Source organism: Meriones unguiculatus, chromosome 18 (assembly GCF_030254825.1).
Source record: "Meriones unguiculatus strain TT.TT164.6M chromosome 18, Bangor_MerUng_6.1, whole genome shotgun sequence".
Lineage (NCBI taxonomy): Eukaryota > Metazoa > Chordata > Mammalia > Rodentia > Muridae > Meriones > Meriones unguiculatus.
Window position 1 is genome coordinate 66,355,670 of NC_083365.1, and position 20,188 is coordinate 66,375,857.

The following is a 20,188-nucleotide window of genomic DNA, read 5'->3' on the forward strand; positions in this document are numbered from 1 at the left end:
TCCTGTAGGTCCTCTGCAGGAGCAGCAAGAGCTCTTAACCACAGAGCTCCTTGTTTTAGCTCTTTACACTGGTACAGGCCCTAGGTTTTCCCTCATGTTATTCAATGTGGTATAGAATTACCAATGGTTTATAGTGATGTGATTTCCATAGAGTACAGAAGGCGATGCTAAAGAAGCAAATACAGGCTCTCTGTGTTTGGGGGGGGGGGGGCATAGGCACAGGTGGAGGCTGTAGGCATCAGTCTCTTTGCTGGAGGCAGGGTTCTGGAGGCAAGGCAAGTTGCTGGAGGCAGGTTGCTGGAGGCAGGGTTCTGGTGCTCCAGGGTGGACACCTGGCTACTGGTCTGAGCACTTCTGCAAATTCTATTTCTGCCTCACTTTATGTATATTGCTGTGTCCAGCTTTATGTGAGTTTTGGGGACCCAAACTCAGGTCCTCTTGATTGTGTAGCAAGTACTTTACCCACTGAGCCACCTTCCCAGTCCTAAAAACTCGTATTAAAGGAAAACTTTTACTAAATTATTAAATAAGAAAAAATTGGAACCTAGCAGGAACATTTTCAAAACAAATCTCTTTTGACTTTGCTGTTGTGAGATATATTTACCTGGGGTGTGGCTGTGTGCTCCATCAGATTCTCAGTTAGAGAAAGAAGTAAGGCATCGAGTTCATCCGTAGCCTCCTGCAGAAGACAAGGCACCAAAGAACCCATGAACAATCACCACTGCACCTAGCTCTTTCATATCTCTGCATTTCTAATAGTGTCCTACCTAGCTAGTATTGTTCCTTTAAGCAAAAATGGATTTTTAGAAATGAGCTATCAACAAGTCCACTTCAAGGAGGATCTATACGATAATGAGAGCTGGAAAAAGAAGTGCTCTGTAAATATCCATGTAGCTATTCCATTTACACACACAAAACCTGGCAGAGTCAAGACAGCAGCTGGCAGGTTTGGATAGGACAGCAATGGTGCCCCAGCTGAAGTTTTCTAAGATAAGAGGGAAAGGACATCCAGGTGGTGGTGACACATGGAGGAGCAGGAAGCTAATGCCTATTCAGCAGTAGAATTCACATTCTACTGCTGAATCATGTAAGGAAGGAAGTTTGCACTTGGTATAATGTTCTTTTGAAAGGTATACACCTTACCCTTGTTCATTCAAATGCTGATTTTTCACACACACACACACCCCGTTTCAATCCAGATATTGCATTGTGATACTTACTCTAAGCATCACCTGTCTCAACTTTGTGTAAACATCCAAAATAAAACAAACAGCCACAAAGTTGAGCAATAGAGAAGAAGGAGTAGGCGGGAGAGGGGAGGGGCCAGAGGACAGGAAAAAGGGTAGGAGCCAGAGGACAGGAAAGAGTGGGAGGCAAAAGGTAGGGGGCAGAGCTAGGAGAACAGAGGCAGGAGAAAAGAGATCTTGGACCGATGTGGAGAGATGGACTGGATCTATTATATCACTAAAAGCAAGTATAATGTGGGAAATCATAGTTAGGAAACTATGAGGGCTTGGAGGTTTAGAATGGAGTAACTATTGTCCAGCATTGTGTTCTAGGTTAATTAAATAAGTCCCAGTCTCTCTGTGTATTGATTTGGTTATACAGTTCTTTAGGATTAACAGCAGCATTATCAGAAGATATATCAATAGTAAATATTAATCGTTACCTACAACAAGAGAGCTCGAGGAAAACATACTTTTTGTTATGCAGCATCTACTAAAAATACTGATGTTTAGCAAAGTGCTATTTGTTCAATTCTAGATGAAGCTGTGGGCTATAATTACACCATCTTTGCATAAACAAAACAATTATTTTTCAATCTGATGAAGTTTAAATATGTGTTTGGTTTTAATACTTAAAAATATTTTTTTAAACACATGGTCAAACTAGAGAGTCCAGCTCACTGTGGGTGATGCCACCCCTGGGCTGGTGGTCGGGTTCTGTAAGAAACAAGCCTGAGCAAACCAGAAGGAGCAAGGCAGTAAGCATCATTTCTTCAGTTCCTGCCCTGACTTAACTCTGCAATGGACTAGGATGTGGAAATGTAAGCTCAAGTTGCTTCTGGTTATGATGTTTTATCACTGTACTATGAACTCAAACTAAGAATAAGCCCTAACTAAAATATAATATATATATATATATATATATAAACATCAACTACATACTGTCTTTGCATAGTAGGATTAAGGGTGATTTACAGTTTTCCCTTTTGTGAGGTATCTGGTAAATTTCTACAACAACTTACATTATGCAATAAAATAACTGCATGTGTTAAATTGAAAAGAGCCTGGGTTTCTGTGATTTCTGAACTGGTTAGGGTATAGGAAATGTACATGCATGGGCAGAAGTTGGAATGAGATGGTTATACTATAATACATCAGTGAGAGGTGTCCAGTACTGCACTTATTTACTTAGTGCTTATTACTTGTCATGTATCATTTGAGACAGCAGGAATACAGGACTGAAGAAAAAAAGATCATCCAGGAATGTTGGCATACTACTGTAAGCCTAGCCTAGGGAAAGTGAGGCAGAGGGACTAAGCATCAAGGCCAGCCTGGGCTACACAGCAAGGTTGTGACTCAACAAAATTGGTTTACTCACACAGCTTATGTTTTCGTAGGAAAACCGGACTATAAATGTCAGTAAAATCATAGACATGCTGGACATGCACAGCCTTAACTCCTTCGTCTAATAAGCACTTTCAACCTGTCTGTCTGCATAGAACAATGTGCCTTAGAGAAAAACAAGTGAGGGCACAGCCAGCACCCAGACTATCCCAGACTAAAGCAGACACAGCAGCATAGAAACTGGGAAGCAGATTCTAGCTACTCTTGGGAAGCACTGTCTTCCCTAGAAATGAGGTTCAGCTGTTCCTTCCACCTCAAATCCCAATGCCAGATGTCCCTGGTCACATTACAGGTTCAATTCGATGTTGTCTTCAATATTGTCTTCTTACCTTTAGTACAGATCCACTGTCAGCAGCTGTTGCATGCACCATCGTGAGGGAATCTTTGCAGAGGCCCATGTTATTTTCATTTAATACAGTACTGGAAAAAAAATAAGACCATGCAGACTTGCATAGAGGTGGCATTACTGGAGAAACCTCCAGAAAGAAAGGGCAGCTGGAGGGGAACACTCAACTTTGATATCCAAGTCAGACGCCTTTGCTACTGGGTAAAATAGGACATTGCCTTGCTTCCTTCCCAAAACCATACTAAAATGATAGAAAAGATTTCTCTTTAGAGAAAAAAAAAGTCATAGGACCTAAAAATGAAGGGTTGCCAATATAGTTAAAACCCTTCAGAAAATTCAAAATGATTCACTTTAGAAAAGAATAGTCACAGCTTCAAATCCAAAGGAGATGAGCTGTGAGGAAGATAATTATTTGTTTTTTGAGACAGGGTCTCCCTATTTGCTCTGGCTTTCTGTAACTCACTATGTAGACCAACTGGCCTTGAACTCACAGAGATTCACCTGCGTCTGCCTCCTAAATGCTAGCACTAAATATGTGAGACTACCATGTCTAATTCCGCTGGCTTCTTTTCTTTTTTCTTTTTTTAATATGTGATGTACTATATGGATGAGAAAGCTCAGTGGATCAAATTTGATACATAGCCAAGACAGAAGAGAAGAATAAAGACATAGAAGGAGGCATGGCGGGGCACAGGCAAGTAGAAGCGACACTGAAGACGTTCCAGATTCTGCAATAGATGAGAGGAGGCTGAAGCTCCTGTGACTTTCAGACCTGGCATATGATGGGGTCTTTATCTCCTGATAAGAACAAGATTTTTCTATACGTGGCTTCAGTGCCAGGAAAGAAAAGGGAGGTCTACAGCTTATTACCCATCAAGTCATCAGCACAGGCTGGAAATCCAATCTTCACTATCACTGAAAAGTGTGGATAAACATCAGTATCTGCACACGTTTCCCACAAGATCAAGAAAAAACAAAGGATAAGGCCTAGACTGCAAAACCCAGACATGAAAATGAGTGGAATTTTGGGTTTCCTCCTGAGAGCAGACTAGAATTCAAAGTCCTGAGCATGCAAGTCAGCATGCCACCACTAACCTGCAGCCCCAGCCCTGACAACCTTCTTCTTCTTCTTCTTCTTTTTTAAGCAAAGATTTATTATTTATACAGTATTCTACCAGAAGGCCAGAAGAGGGCCTCAGATCTCATTATAGGTGGTTGTGAGCCACCATGTGGTTGCTGGGAACTGAACCGAGGACCTTTGGAAGAACAACCAGTGCTCTTAACCTCTGAGCCATTTCTCCAGTCCCCGCCCCCCAACCAGACAACCTTCTAAATGTTGCAAAATATGTCAGAACACAAAGCCAACTATAAAGAACATTTTCTCTATTAAAAACCACCTTATTGCATTAGTGTGTGTATATATATATGTATATATATACATATATATTTTTTTACGTGTGTGTGTCTGTGTGAGCACTATTGTGTAAGGCGTGTCTTACTATATAACACAAACTGTGGGAGTCAGTTCTCTCCTCCTACCACGTGGGTCCATGGATTAAACTCAGCTTGTCAGGCTTGGCAACAAGCACTTCCTCACTGAGTCACTTCCCCGGCCCCTAAAGACTTACTCATCCTTATTTTATGTGTATTACTATCTTTGCCTGCATATGTATATGTACATCATATATGTGCCTGGTGCCCACACAGGCCAGAAAAGGGTGCTGGATCTCTTGAAACTACAGTTACAGATGGTTGTGAGCTGCCTTGTGGGTGCTGGGAATGAACCCAGGCTCTCTGAAAAAAACAAAAACAAACAACAAAACAAAACAGAGTGTTCTTAACTGATGAGCCAGCTCTCCACCCCCATTTTCCTCAGTTTTTCTTTTCTTTTCTTTTTTTTTTTAAGGTCTTGTCTTCAGTCATATAAAGTATCTGTCAAATCATTAGCTGAGTTCTAAACTAGGGCAGCATGCATCGGAGACCACAGATAACAAGGACATCTCAAAATGTTACTTTGAATAGTTATGAACTATTCTATAACCACACAGCAGGCAGAGCCAAGACAGCCTGAGAGAGAAGACTCTGCTTTGACAAGTACACCAACAAGATCAATATGTCCGCTTTTCAAATGAAATGACAGCCTGCGGCTCATTCACAAGCAGAAATAATGCAGCAGAAGCTCAGAAAACACAACTGCAGTGGGCCAACAGCTCAACAAACAAGAAAACTAAAAGGAAATAGATAAATTTCTGGATATATATGACCTACCAAAGTTAAACCAAAATCAGAGAAGCAACTTAAACCCATAACCCTTAGTGAAATAGAACAGTAGTTAAAAGTCTCCCAACCTAAAAAACAAAAACAAAGTCCAAGGTCAGTTGGATTCAGTACAGAATTCTACTTGAAAGAAGACTTAATACCAATATTCCTCAAATTATCTTACAAAACAGAAACTGAAGAAACATTTCCAAATTCAATTATAAGGCTAAAGTTCCCTGATATTTAAACCACACAAAGAACCAAGAGCAAAAATTAAAAAAACGAAGAAAATTACAGACAAATATCCCTTATGAACATAAATGCAAAGAATCTCAACAAAATACTTGCAAACTGAATATAAGAACACAACAGGGAGGGAAGATAAGACTGGGAGGAGATGAGGGAGGGCTACAGCGGGGATACAAAGTGAATAAACTGTAATAAGTAATAAAGAAAAAAAAAAAAGAACAAGATTATTTGCCATGGCCAAGTACACTTCATCCCAAAGATACAGGGATGGTTCAACAAATGTAAGTTGATAACTATAACCTACCATGTAAGAGACTGAAAGACTAATCATCTCACATAATCATCTCACTAGATGGAGAAAGAGCCTTTGACAAAATCTAACGCCCCTCATGATAAAAGTCCTAGAGACCAGCGATACAAAGAACATATCCCAATATGATAAAGGAGATAATACTGCAAGCCCCTACCCAACATAAATGAAGAGAAACTCAAAGCATTTCCACTAAAATCAGGAACAAAACAAGATTATTCACTCTCTCCATACCTACTCAATTTAGTACTTGATTTCTTAGGTAGAGCAATAAGACAGATCAGGGGATGAAAAAAGGAAAAGAAGTCAAAGTATCTTTGTTTGAAAATGAAGATGATATGACAGTATACATAAACGACCCTAAAAACTCCACCTAGAAACTTCTTCAGCTGATAAACACTATCAGCAAAATAGCTGGATAGAAATTTAACACACAATAATCAGTAGCCTTCCTATATTCAAATGAAAGACAGAAAGAAAACAGGGAAACAATACTTTTTACAATAGCCTCAATCTTGGGATAACTCTAACCAATCAAGTTAAAGACTTGTACTGTATAATAAAGCCTTTAAGACACTGGAAAAATTGATAAAAAACTGATAAAACAGAGACAGCAGGGAAAGGACCAGTTCATCGGATACAGTTAGGAACAAACAGAGGCAAGAATGAGGAATAAACAAATGCCCAGCAACACAGACAAATGGCAACATACTAAGGAGAAAAGTGGCAGAAGAGAAGGAGGGGACAGCAGAGATATTTGCTCAGTCAATGGCAGAGTCTTTGGTGTCAGTTTACTGGTATAACAAGATGAAACTGAGATTAACTATGAAACTCAAAAGTAGTACATACTAATTAAACATGATTTTTTTTTTTTTGCTCTATAGTTTGAATCAATTAAAGAAAAATGAGAATGTGGAAGGACTAAGAATATCTTCAAATAATCTAAATCTAGACACCAGCTGGCTTTCTGATGGACAGCAAAGAGTGAATTCAAGCTGTCTTTCAGATAGATATAATGAACCCGTTGATGGTGTACAAAGAAGAGGTAGCAGGAAAAAAAAATCAACTTAATTCAGTTTACCCAGGATTGTACCTGTTTGTGGCAGTATCCTGAGCGCTGGCATTTTTATGAGTTAATAAACTATCTTCTCTTGTAACCTAAGAAAATAAAATATTAAAAAACACTGAATCTTTGAAAGGATACTCAAGTAACAAGTTTATCTTTTTTTCCCTGTAAAACTAGAAAAATCAACTTGCTTTCGTTCAAATAAGAGATAAATATATCTTACCAATAGCATATCTAGTACAGTTCCTTTTTAAAAATCATTTATTTAATTTTATGTGCATTAGTGTGAAGGTGTCAGATCCCTTGGAACTGGAGTTACAGACAGTTATGAGCTGCCATGCAGACAGTGCTCTGAACCACTGAGCCATCTCTCCAGCCACCTCTAGTATGGTCCTATCCAACAGCCAGATCGATAATCTAAGACTCAAGTTCAGAGTACTGAATGTACATGGTACATCTTCTTACCACACAGCTACAGTGTTACCCAATACAAACAAAATTCACAAAGATTCAAAGACAGCATTTTTCAAATTTACACAAAAAAGAACATGGTTGGCTCTATGTCTGGATCCTATTTCTTAACTGAAATGAATATTTTAAAAAGGAAATCCAATAATTTTTCTAAAGAGCTCAATTTTAGCCAACATCATTGAGGCAATATTTAACACAATAAATGTACTCACTTCATGTCTGATGAATTCTGATAAACGTTTCACTATTCCCTTGCCCAGAAGCATTCATACAATTTCACATAAATTGCAATCATATAATGACTACTTTATAACCAAGCCGGTAGGCAGCTCCCATTCATGGCTTCTGCTTCAGTTCCTACTGTCTTGACTTTTTTATTGATGGACTATGGCTTATAAGAGTGAGATAAAATAAACCTTTTCTCTCCAAATTGCTTTTGAGAGAAAAGCAACAATAGAAGCCTAAGACAGGTTATACCAGGTTCATGGGGAATTACTGAAATAGGCCTGGCTATTCTTTGAGGCAGACTGTGGAAGGGCTTCAGCACTTTGGGCTAGAAAAGCTGTTTCGCACTCACAGCATAATGAGCTGTTGTGGGAACTTAGAAGATACAGCCGAGAACGAGGCAGTTGATGGGGGTCTAGTTTATGAAATCCCTTTACTGAGAGGGAAGTAAAGACTCTTAGGCTATTGGTATGCTAGTCTATATTAAGACTCTGTGGTTCTGGTCAGCTGGGGCTGAAGACTCAGCTGTGATTAGATGAGACTAGCATCACTGAGGTGAAATCTTCTGGAAGTGTGTCCTCAGGGTCAACACGAAGTTGTAGTCCAGAGGGGGTTAAGGCCAACCTATGATGACAGCCAAACTTGGTAATACGTAGAGTCAATCAGTTTGTGCTGGTTTTGAAGGCTATGGAGAGCAGCTGAACATATTTTTAAATTTTAAAGTATATAGGGCTTGAATAAACCAAATTTTCTCCCGACACACAGCCTTGTGTGAACATGGTATATGACTGTACACATACACTGTTCATCACAACATGATTACACTTTCAAAGAACTATCCCATCCCTGTTTGCAAGGAGTACTGGTCTGGAATCTTTTTCTTGCAATACTTTCCCCTGGTTTTGGTACAGGGACAATGTGAATCGAATAAATTAGGAAATGCTCCTTTCTGTCCTACTTTCTGAAAGAGTTTGTACAGAATTGTTATTACTTCTTTTTTGGGAGGCAGGCAGAACTCTGTGAGTTCAAGACCAGCCTGGTCTGCATGTAAAGCCAGAGCTACACAATAAAGAGACCATGCCTCAAAATAAATAAATATAACAAAAATCTGAGTAGATTTTTATAATGGAAGCATTTGCTTTTATAAGTTTTTTATGAGGAGGCCTGCCACTATAAAATCAAATCCTAGTAATTTAAAAATATAGAAACTATTTCTCATTTTATCAAATCAAAAAAGATCTGAAAGAATTGAAATGTACGCTCATGTTGTCTTGGTTCATTCTGACTGCTGTAAGATGCCATGAACCAGAGAGCATGCAAATAATAAGCACTCTTATCACTATGCTAGAGCCTGGGAAATCTGAGGTCAAGATACGGGCCCTCACAGGGGACAAGCCAGTTCCTTGGCCTTCTTCTAAGAGCATTAAAAAAGTCAGATTTATGTTAGTCACGTAAGTTGTTACAGTGATTGCCACTGTCAGGCCATAGGTTTTTGTTTTGTTTTTTGAGCCATGGTCTTACTATGTAGCTTTGGTTGGCCCGGGACTCAGATGCCCTTGCCATCCGAGTACTGTGATTAAAGGCATGTACCACCATCTTTTGGAGGCATTTTCTTAGTTGAGCCTCCCTCCTTTTAATCTAATTACTATAGCTTGTGTCCAGCTGACATAAAACTAGCCAGCATATGTGAGAACCATATCTATTGCAGGAAACTGACCTTATGTACAGCTTCTACTTGAGCCTTCAAAATATTACTCTTGAAGTCAGGAGGAACCCTCACTGCATTCAATCCTGGGCTCTCAATGGCATTATTAAGATACTTCTCAGTCAACTTTATCACTTCTTCCTGAATGTTAAAAAATATAATTACTCTTGACAGGTCACAGTTATGTGGAAACAGGAATGTTCAAAGTTCATATTCAGACAACCAAGAAATAACATGCCTCAAGCAGCTGTCTCCTGTCCAAGACAAACTTAAACTTAACCCCTGCAACCATCAACCTACAGATAGAGAGCTTTGGAGTGAAAGGGACTGGTCTCTAGAGGGTCTAATCTAAAACCCACCTGGGATAAATGCCAGCAAGTATTTCATATTCTTCATGAATGGTTTCAGTAACTCAGCTGCTTAAAGAGAGGGCATCAGGTCCTGAGATGGGTAAAGGTCCTGCATGGTTCTAACTCTGAGTTGTCACCAGGGAAGGAGGTGGCTTTTTGTAATAAATTATATGTAACAATTAATGTAGCAAATATGTAAACATTCTTAGATACACTGATAAAAATAATGCACAAATCCACTAAAAAAAACACTACTTAAAAATTAGCTATTAGAAATAAATGAAGGGAGGCAGAGTAATACATTTAAAAGAATACAAGCCATCTGTATTACATTTAATATTTTGCTTAACTTAAATCAGCTGGACACAGGTCTGGAAACCATACCACTTTCCAGGTTGGAACAAATTTGATGTCCTTATTCCAATTTTGATTTTTTTTTTAATCTCTATTTCAGCCTCTAGGTAGCATTCCAGAATCTGAACTTAAAAATTTTGTTCTTTGAGAGATTCTCCATATGTAGCTTAGACTTGCCTTGAGCTAGTAATCCTCTTGCCTAAGGCCCTCAAAGGCTGAGATTAGAGGCATCACCAGCAGATATGGCACCAAGTCTAAATTTTAAACAAGCTTTCCTACGTAATTCTGATATTAAAAAAAAAAGTCTGAGAATCACTTTTTTTTAATTTTTTTATTTTTTATTTTTTTTTTTATCAGTTACATTTTATTAACTCTGTATCCCAGCCGTGTCCCGATCCCTCTGAGAATCACTTTTTAAGATTTGACCTTGAACGCCTGAACGCCGGGTGTGGTGGCATACTCCTGTAATCCCAGCTCTCAGAAAGGCAGAGGCAAGTGGATCTCTGTGAATTTGAGGCCAGCCTGGTCTATAAAGTGAGTCCAGGATAGCCAAGGCTGCACAGAAAAACTCTGTCTTGGGAAAAAAAAAAAAAAGATTTGACCTTGACCTTGCCTGTAACCTCCTAGCTCCTAGTAGCAGAAGTCAGTCTGTTTCTATGTCTCTGTGTTACTGGAGACTGAACCTAGGATTCTGTGCAAACCTCCCTTCTGAGTTTTAATTTAGAAACAGAATCTCACTAAGTTGTCCGGGATGATGTTAAAATCATTGGTGGGCCTTGATCTTATGATTCTTTTGTTTTAGCTTCCCAGATATCTGGGATTATGGCCTTGAATCACCAGGTTTGGCTTACAGTAATTCTCTATGACCTTTTACGATGATGGCTCATTGAAAAAAAACTAACATTTTCACACTTTTCTGAAGACTTCCATGTTGCAGACTTGAATACTTCTTAATCATCATTTGCACATTATAACAACCCTCATTTCAAAGTCTCAGAAACACAAGATACTAAAATGGAAAAAAAAAAAAAAAAAGCCAAAAAAGCCCCGCTTAAATCTATGACTTTCAGCCAGCCCAATACTGCTTTTTAATTGTCTTAATTTTTTTTTAATTATGTGTATGTACTTATCTGTATGTGCATGTAAGCACAATGGTCAGGAGAGAATATCTGATACCCTGGACTGCAGTAACAAGTGACTGTAAGCTACTATTTGGGTGAGCCTCCATGTAGGTACTGGGGATCTAACTCAGGTCTATGGAAGAGCTGCCAGTACTCTTCACCACTGACCATCTATCTCTCCAGCCCCTCAGTATGTCTTTAAAAACAAATCAAAAACAAAAGCAAAAAAACAACAAAAAAAAAACAAAACAAAACAAAACAAAACAAAAACCCCAAAAAACCAAAAAAAAAACAAAACCTCATGAGCTGGGCATATGCCTTTAACCCCAGCACTAGGGAGTGGGAGGCAGGCATATCTCTGAGTTCAAGGCCAGCCTAGTGTATAAATGGAGTACCAGGACAGTCAGGGCTACATACAGAAACCCTGTCTGGAGGACTTCCATCCCCCTCAAAAACAAACAACCAACAACAACCCTCCCCAAGCAAACAAATACCATGAGAGACCTTAAATTTTATTTATTTTTCAGAGAATGCCTTACTAGGTAGCCTTGGCTGGCCTGAAACTCAGTATGTACACCATGCCAGCCTTGAACTCACTGAAATATACATTTTTTCATGCAATTTATTTTAATTTTATGTGTATGAGTGTTTTGCCTGCATGTATATTTATGCACCACATGTATGGCGCCCACAGAGTTCAAAAGAGGGTATCTGAAACTGGAGTTACAGATGGTTGTTAGCTGCCATGTGGGTGCATGGAATCGAACCTGGGCCTTCTGCAAGAGGAACAAATGCTCTCTTAGCCACTGAGCCAGCTCTTCAGAAGCACCACCCACTGAGCTCAGCCCTCTTCAGCCCCATTAATTTCTTAATGTTGTCATGCAAATTTCCTCCTTCCCTCCTACATATCCACACATTTCATCTTTTCAAATGGGATTAGAGCCCACCAAGAATGAGGCAGAGCTGCTGTGCCGCCTCCTTTTCCTGTCAGGCTGACACAGGTTATCTGAAAACAGGGGGTCTCCACTGAGAAAACAGCCCCATCAGACTGGCCTGCCAGCAACCCATGGGCAGTTTCTGGATTGATATAACAGAGCCCAGCCAATTGTGGGTTATACTGTCCCTGTGTAGGTGGTTATAGAAGGAAGCAGACTGAGCAAGCCTATCTAGGAAAGTAAGTCTTTCTGGGAATTATCTTGCTGTATAACAAATAGACACAGGAGAGATCCCAATACCTGGCTGTTGACATTAATGTCAATGGTAGGTCGAGGACATGGCAAGATATTCTGCTCCATTTCAAGCTGTTTGAGCTTTTCGGTGTCATCTTTTAATGCTGAAAAAAAAAAAACAAAAAACGAAGCTTCTCATTAGTCTACCTGACCATGACAGCTATACGAGGCTATACACTGAAGTTGTTTTTCCCCCATTAAAAGTAGAATATCCAGATGAATATAATATTTTCCACCAACTCTCTAAGAGTTAATCTTAGGGCCGGGCTTGGCAGTGCATGGTTTTAGAGACAGGCAGATCTTTGAGTATGAGGCCATCCTGGTCTACATAATGTACCCTGGCTTAAAAACAAAACAAAACAAAACAACAACAACGACAAAACCACAGAGAGAGCACTATCCTACAGCTGGGCAAGGTTTCGCAAGCCTTATTCTACCTGCTGGGCAGAGTCACGAAGATCTCTAGGAGGTCAGGGCCAGCCTAGCCTGGTCTACAGGTTGAGTTACTGACCATGGTGGGCTAGCTAGGGACTGGAGAGATGGCTCAGTGATTAAATGCAATGGCCACTATTATGCGGATACCAGGTTCAATTGCTAACATCCACACAGCAGCTCGGCAGCTCACAGCCATCTGTAACTCAGTCCAAGGGGATCGATGACCTCTTGGGCTTCTATAGCCAATGCATACACAAGGTACAGACATACAGGCAGGCAAAACACCCATACACACAAAATAAAAAGTTAGCTGGGTCGTGGTGGTGCACATCTTTAATCCCAGCACTCAGGAGGCAGATCTCTGTTGGAGGCCAGCCTCATCTAGAAAGCAAGTTCCAGGACAGCGAGGGCTGTTGCACAGAGAAACACTGTCTCGAAAAACAAAACAACAACAACAAAAACACACACACACACAAAACAAACAAACAAACAAACAAAAAACACAAAAGAAAAGTTAATAAGAAGTAGGTATGATGTCCTGTACAACAGCACATGGACACAAGGGCTCTTAATTGCCTGTATGCTTAGGGTTTGCACAGTCAAGACACTGATAAGGCAGAGCTCACTGTGGTAAGGCCTTTTCTCTTTTAATCTCATCTGAGATTCATGTCTAGCCTCAGTACTTTACTATTTCATTTTTGCTCGACTATATATACACTACTGCAAACTAAACATATCTGGAGAGACTACGAACGGGCATGTACTTACTTGCTAACTAATTCAACATATTACAAGTTGGTTGAAGTTGGCAAGCACTTTTATCTGATGAATCATCTCATCAAACCTAAATACAATTAATTGAACCCTATTTAAGATAACTACCCTCCTGCCAATCACAGTGGAGCACATCTTTAATCCCAGTACTTGGGAGGCAGAGGCAGTTGGATCTCTATGAGTTTGTGGACAACATGGTCTACATCGTGAGTTCTAGGACAGCCAGAACTACATAGTGTGAGATCTTGTCTTGGGGGCAGGAGGGGGAGAGGAGAAAAAGTCAATGTAAATAATGATATTACTATTACTGCCCTAGAATAACCTTACATTGTAAGGATTTAGTGTGAATTTGAATTTTTACTGTCACTTGACAAAATTGCTATTGAATATCTCTCCTTTCTACATAATCAATTAGGGGAGGGAGTCCTTTGGGTCAAATGGATCTTCTGAAAAATGCCTGTCAATAAATCCAGTAGATTCTCTTTCTGGCTGAACCATATCAAGAAATTCTGAATCCCTGGACTTGTCTTAAGAATCTTTTAAAAAATCTTTTGTTCTGGTGCACATGTGTAGGTCAGAGGATAACTCTGAGATGTTGGTTGTATCCTTTTAATTCTTTCTTGCCACCAAAGGTTCTGCGGATGGAACTCAGGCCTCCAGGCTTACTTGGTGAACATTTTTACCCACAGAACTATCTCATTGGTAAAGAATAATTTTATCAGACTCTCTAGAACAGTGGTTCTCAACCTTCACAATGCTGCGACCTTTTAATACAGTTCATGTTGTGGGTGACCATCACACATAAAATTATAATCGTTGCTACTTTATAACTGTAATTTTGTAACTGTTATAAATTGTTATGTAAATATCTGATATGCAACTTTTGTGAAGGGTCATTGGATCCCCCAAGGAGTCATGACCCACAGGTTGAGAATGGCTGCTCTAGAGGAAAGACTGATACTGGATATCCCTTAAACTCTCCGTGGGATCTTAATACACAGAGATAAAAGTCACTAACTCAATGCTGTTTTTTGTTTTTTTTCTCTTTTGGGACACGGTTTCTCTATGTGACCTTGGATGTCCTGGACTCACTTTGTAGACCAGGGTGTCCTGGAACTCACAGAGATCTGCCTGCCTCTGCCTTCCCAAGTGCTGGTAGTACAGGCATGCACCACTGAGCCCAGCTTCAATGCTGGTTTTTACTAAATCTTCTTTATCCATTTACTTAATTCCTATTTCTCTATTTCTGGCTTTCTTATGCTATAAAATATTTGTGTAAAATATTAATGCTGACACCACAGATGTTTTACGTTGTACTGATAAACTAGTATTCTCTAGTTTTTGAACTAAAGCTGCTTGGCTGACAAACATCCTGAGATAGGAACAAATGAGCAAAAAGCAAAACCAAAGAAAAACTAGCCACTATTTTTACCTACTCTTACCATGGCAAAAAGTCTTTTCTATCTGAGACAAATAGCCCACCATGGGCCAGTATTCCATCTTGTGAAATTCTGGACCAATTTCCATGTAGACAACTCCCTTGTCACACTAGCTATTTCAAAAGCTATTAAAGTGCCTGAAAACAGAGCCTCTCAAGAGCAGCCTTAGGGGCCAAAGGGGGATGGGGAGATTGAACCAAATGGATGAATGCTTTTGTGAGTGCATCAAGAAATTCTAGTAGATTTTGATTTGGATATTTGAAAAAAAAAAATCCTATATTCTGGTTTTTCCTAATCCCTGGCATAGGACTTAAAATGCTAGTAATGTTTGCCTTTAATTCCCCTCACATTTATTTCCAGGCAACAGCTAAGGATACCCTTTTCTACCCATACTCGGCAGTTATTTAAATAAAACTACTAGTGCACTTTTGTCGTTGTTCAGATGGGCCCACTGCAGTGGTCCCTTGACTGCCCCAACCACCCAGAAGAAGCCAAAATGGACATTGTTCCAATTCTATAATGGCAGTTAGTTTTACAGAATATGAAGAGACAATGATGAGAACAGGAAGTGCAAACTGGCTAGTTGGTTTAGGGTGATAATATATCTCTCTCCCTCAAGGTAACCAGTTTCTTGGCTGAAAGCCAAAAATGTTCTTGTCTCATGGTAGCTTCATCTTTGCCAAGTCTAGAGGTTCAGGATTACCTTTTCAGAGAGGATAATGTTAGAAGAGTTAAAGGTCATTAAAAGAAACCTTCTAGTCAAAGAACATAACCTCTGGCCTCACATTCAGGTTGGTCCAGGTCAATTTCGTGGCCAAGGGTCACCACCAGGAAGGTGGCTCACCTAAAGCTGTGCTAACAAATTCCTAGTGTGTGTTAGGGGCCTCATCCAGAGGTTCATCAGACCGATCTCAACTAATATGACCCAGTCAGCTTTAACCATAACTTACTGTTACTAGGGACTTCAGAAAGCCAGTGTATGCTAGGTGGGTTTGAAAAAAATGTGAGGGCTGGAGAGATGACTCGGAGGTTAAGAGTACTGACTACTCTTCCAGAGGTTCTAAGTTCAATTCCCAGCCAACACACTGTGGCTCACAGACATCTATAATGAGATCTGGTGTCCTCTTTCTGGGGTTCAGGTGTACACACAGATAGAACATCGTGTGCAGTCTTTTCTTTCGAAGATGGTTAAACAGCCAGAGCTAGTATTTTACAAACCTCCTCCACCTGGTGAAATATTGCACACTTGCCTGTTTGCCTGACCTCTAGATGCCAAACATTCCTGAGACTTGACTCTACCACACCCCTTCCTTTAGCACCATTTAGCTAATCCTTTCAGACTATAAGGTCAGAGCTTCTATAATTTTAATTTATATCCAAAGAACAAGTAAGAATCCAGAATGAACAACCATAAATGTATAAACATTTGTGATACTATATACCTTATAATGTTATATTATCTTAGCTCAGAGCATAGCTCAGTGTTATGAGTTCATGCTACCTTAAACTTTCTCTAGTGTTCTTAAATGAAAAGGAATAATTAGACATACTATTTTTGGAAAAGTGGTTTAAATATCTCAATTCAAAAGGAGATGTAATCAAAGGGTGTTGGGGTTGTTGATAGCTCATTGGGTAAAGGTACCTTACTGGAAGCTTGAGGATGGGAATCTAAGTTTGAGGCAGAAGGAGAGAAGTGACCCTCAAAGTTGCCGCAGATCTCCACATGCACAATATGGCACAATCCATCAAATAAGTACATGCAATAAAAACATTTTACATGTCATTGATAAATTACAGAATAAGTACTTACTCTCACATTCAACTTTGGGCTCTAATTCATTTGACCTGGTGGCTACATTAATGTTATCTGGTGCTGGGGATGTTTCCGAAGTATTTGAAGTTCTTGTTACACCACCAGTGGTTGTTTCTAGTAAGGCTGGGCTATTTAGTAAATCAATATTCAGAGGCAAGCTGTAAAAGTAACAGAAAGTTTACTTAAACCAATAAGCTTATCATTTAAGTAAATTAAAATACAAACAAGAAACAATGTTGGAAAAAATTAATTGAAGAGTTTTATTGAACTGGCTTTATTCACTTTTCATAATCTTCACATATAATTTTTCCAGTTAAGATGGAGTAAAGGGGAATGAGATAGCTTTCTACCTGAAATAACCTGAAGGGGAAAAATATGCTATTCTCAAGACACTAGACAATGACAAGAGATAACAAAAAAGAATGATCCTGAGAACCAAAAAAAACAAGAGGGGAACCTTACAGCTGCCTTGAAAACATGTTCAGGCCACTGTGCAGAAATGGGGACAGGTGGCAGAACAGGGGACTATCTTAGATAACAGGATGAGATGAGTAAACTCTCTCAGCCTGGGGAGATCAAGGAAGCCAGATATCTGGAAACAAACACCAGGTTACTAATGAGGCATACCCTTGGCTGTGTTCTTGAGAGTGTTTCCAAACCAGTTTAACAGAAGAGGGAATACTTGACCAGGACCAGCTGTGGTCTCAGAATCAATAAAGAGGGAGAAAAGGGGATTGGATAAATGGTTTAGTGGGTAAAGTACTGGCCTTGCAGGCATAAGGGCCTGAGTTTGGAGTCCCAGAACCCATTAAGGACAAACACAGTAGCAGACAAAAATACATAATCCCAGGGCTCCTACCAAAAGATGCAAAACAGTGACTGGAGCATCTCAATGGTTAGCTAGCCTAGAATTCGTACAAATATCGACAAGAGATGCTATCAAAGATGATGCAAAACGAGGACCAAGATTGGTCCTTTTACCATGGTGATACACAAATGTGCACAGTGATTAAAAATATAAATAAATAAAAAGGAAGATGGAGAAAGCCAGCTGAGCACTGGCATTCACATTTATGTTTCTTAGTCGGCACCATGGACCAAATTGCTCCTGCCATCAAGCTTTCACTAGGGGATGGACTGCATTCCTTTGAACTGCAAGTCCAAATAAATCCTTCTCCCATTAACTTGCTTCTGTCACAGAAACAGAAAGTAGCTAATACAAGATCAAAGGCCAAGTGCCAGAGGAGCAAAGATACAGCGTCCTGGAGATGCCTGGAGATATGAGAGAGGTATAATGGTGACATTTGTTAGAAAAGCACCCTGAAGGCCTGGGAAAGAATTACTTGAAAGGATGGAGGGGAAGGTTGGATAGATGGCTCAGTGGGGTCTTCCAGAGGACCCAGGTTCAAATCCCAGCACCCACACAGCAGCTCACAACTGTCTGTAACTCCAGGATCTGACACTCTCAGACAGACATACATGCAGGCAAAACACCAATGCACAAAAAATAAAGGTAAATAAATAAAAAAAAAGTAAACAATTAAAAAAAAAGATTCTCTTGAAGAGATTAGAGGAAAGTCACGTTGCTAGGCAACGTGTCGGTTTCTACGACAGAGCACCGAGTATTCAGGAGCACTAACCCACAGAGCACTGTGCATGGCAGACCCACCTAACCATAGAAATGAGGTCTGAAAGGCTCAGACTATTACCAGGTAAAACACACGTGAAAACAAACCTCAGAAGACTTAATGTGGTAAGCAACAAAGTAAGACTGATGAACTACTCAGTAGGTGGCAGCTATACAGAGAAGTAGCAGCGATGAAACTATCGGAGGAGAATAAACAACTTATTCCAATTGAAAACCTACTCCAGAGCAACAATAATCAAGACAGCATGGTATTTAATTTTTTATTATTTTTTGAAAGATTTATTTATTATTTATACAGTATTTTGCCTGCCTGTGAGCCAGCAGGCCAGAAGAGGGCACCAGATCTCATTATAGAATGGTTGTGAGCCACCATGTGGTTGCTTGGAATTGAACTCAAGACCTTTGGAAAAACAGCCAGTGCTCTTAACCTCTGAGCCATCCCTCCAGCCCAAGCATGGTATTTATTAGTGCAAAGAGTGTGAAGATTAATGTTGATTTTACCAAAACACTTAGGAGATGAACTACAAATGTGAACGGAGTAATGGAAGAGGGAGCCTGGCCTGAGTGAATAGGTCACTTGGGGCTGGTCTTGAAGGGCAGATCATGCCTTGGACGCTTACTGTTCTTGGGGTGGATAGTGTGAACTGTTCTACTCTACCACACCCTCCCCAGGACAATGAACAGAAGCCTCTGAAATCATGAAAAAAACAAAAAAACCACAAATCTTTCTTATTAAGTTATTTCAAGACTACTACCCCAGCTAAAGGAAAGCTTAGTTGACAGACAGCTAAAGACTTGAGGTTCTAGACAAATCAATGGGAGGAAAGACAGTTTTTTTTCCCCCCAATAAACTGGACAAGTGTACTATTTTGGTGGTTTAAAAAAGTTAGTGTGTGCATATGCATGTTTGAGGCTATGCAGACATGTTCCAAACTGTGAACAGCAGACACAGGCATGTACGAGTCTCATGTGGAGGACAGATGATCCCTGGTGTCAGTCTTCACTTTCTACCTTGTAGCAGGGCCTTTGGGTGTAAATGCCAGGCTAGCTGGCTCAGGTGCCCTCCAGGGATTCTCCTGCCTGTGCCTCCCATCTCAACCATTGAGTGCTGGGATTACAGAGTAAATGCGTCTGTGAATGCATGTTTGTATAGCTGTGGAGATCAATGTTTATCTCTTTCCACCTAGTCTTTTTGAGACAGGGTCGCTCACTAAACCAGGACTTAACTAATTTGGCTCTTCTGGCTAGCCAGTGAGCTCTAAGGATCCACTTCTCCCAACACAACCCCCCAAAGCCATACCCAACATGACAGTGCTAGGGTAACAGATGCATATCAACATATTCAGCTTTGCTGTGAGTTCTGAGGAATGAACTTACACATTATTGACTTGACTGAGTTATCTCCCAGCTCCAATCCCAGTCTATGTGGATGTCTAGCTGATTCAACACCACAAATTCCATAAAAAGTTAATCAGAGTGGTGGCATACACCTGCAATCTCAGTACTCAGGAGGGTAAGGCTAGATGATCAGTGAGAGGCCATCTTGGGTTACATACATAACAAGACTCTGCCTCAAGAGACTGGAGGAAAAAGAAAGTAAGTAAACATGTAGGCCTGATGGTGCATGCCTGATTACAGTACTTGAGAGGTAGAGACAGGTGAATTTGGAATTAGAGGCCAGTCAGAGCTTAGTGTCCTCTACAATTAAACAAGAACGAGAATTACTAAATGAGCAAAATTATTAAAAAAGACCAGGTTAATATG

At 40.0% G+C, this 20,188-nt stretch overlaps 1 protein-coding gene across 7 annotated transcripts in view; it reads right to left on the reverse strand.

Annotated features, from left to right (window-relative positions):
• Epb41l5 (erythrocyte membrane protein band 4.1 like 5) overlaps positions 1-20,188 on the reverse strand; it is a 92,279-nt gene that overhangs the window by 7,724 nt on the left and 64,367 nt on the right. For all 7 annotated transcript variants that reach the window (XM_021633239.2, XM_021633240.2, XM_021633244.2 and 4 more), the window contains exons 17-22: positions 16,774-16,934; positions 12,322-12,419; positions 9,274-9,402; positions 6,888-6,952; positions 2,960-3,050; positions 605-679 (exon numbers count right to left, since the gene is read on the reverse strand). In XM_021633239.2, coding sequence (XP_021488914.1) covers positions 605-679; positions 2,960-3,050; positions 6,888-6,952; positions 9,274-9,402; positions 12,322-12,419; positions 16,774-16,934 — 619 coding nt within the window. The remainder of the gene's footprint in view (positions 1-604; positions 680-2,959; positions 3,051-6,887; positions 6,953-9,273; positions 9,403-12,321; positions 12,420-16,773; positions 16,935-20,188) is intronic.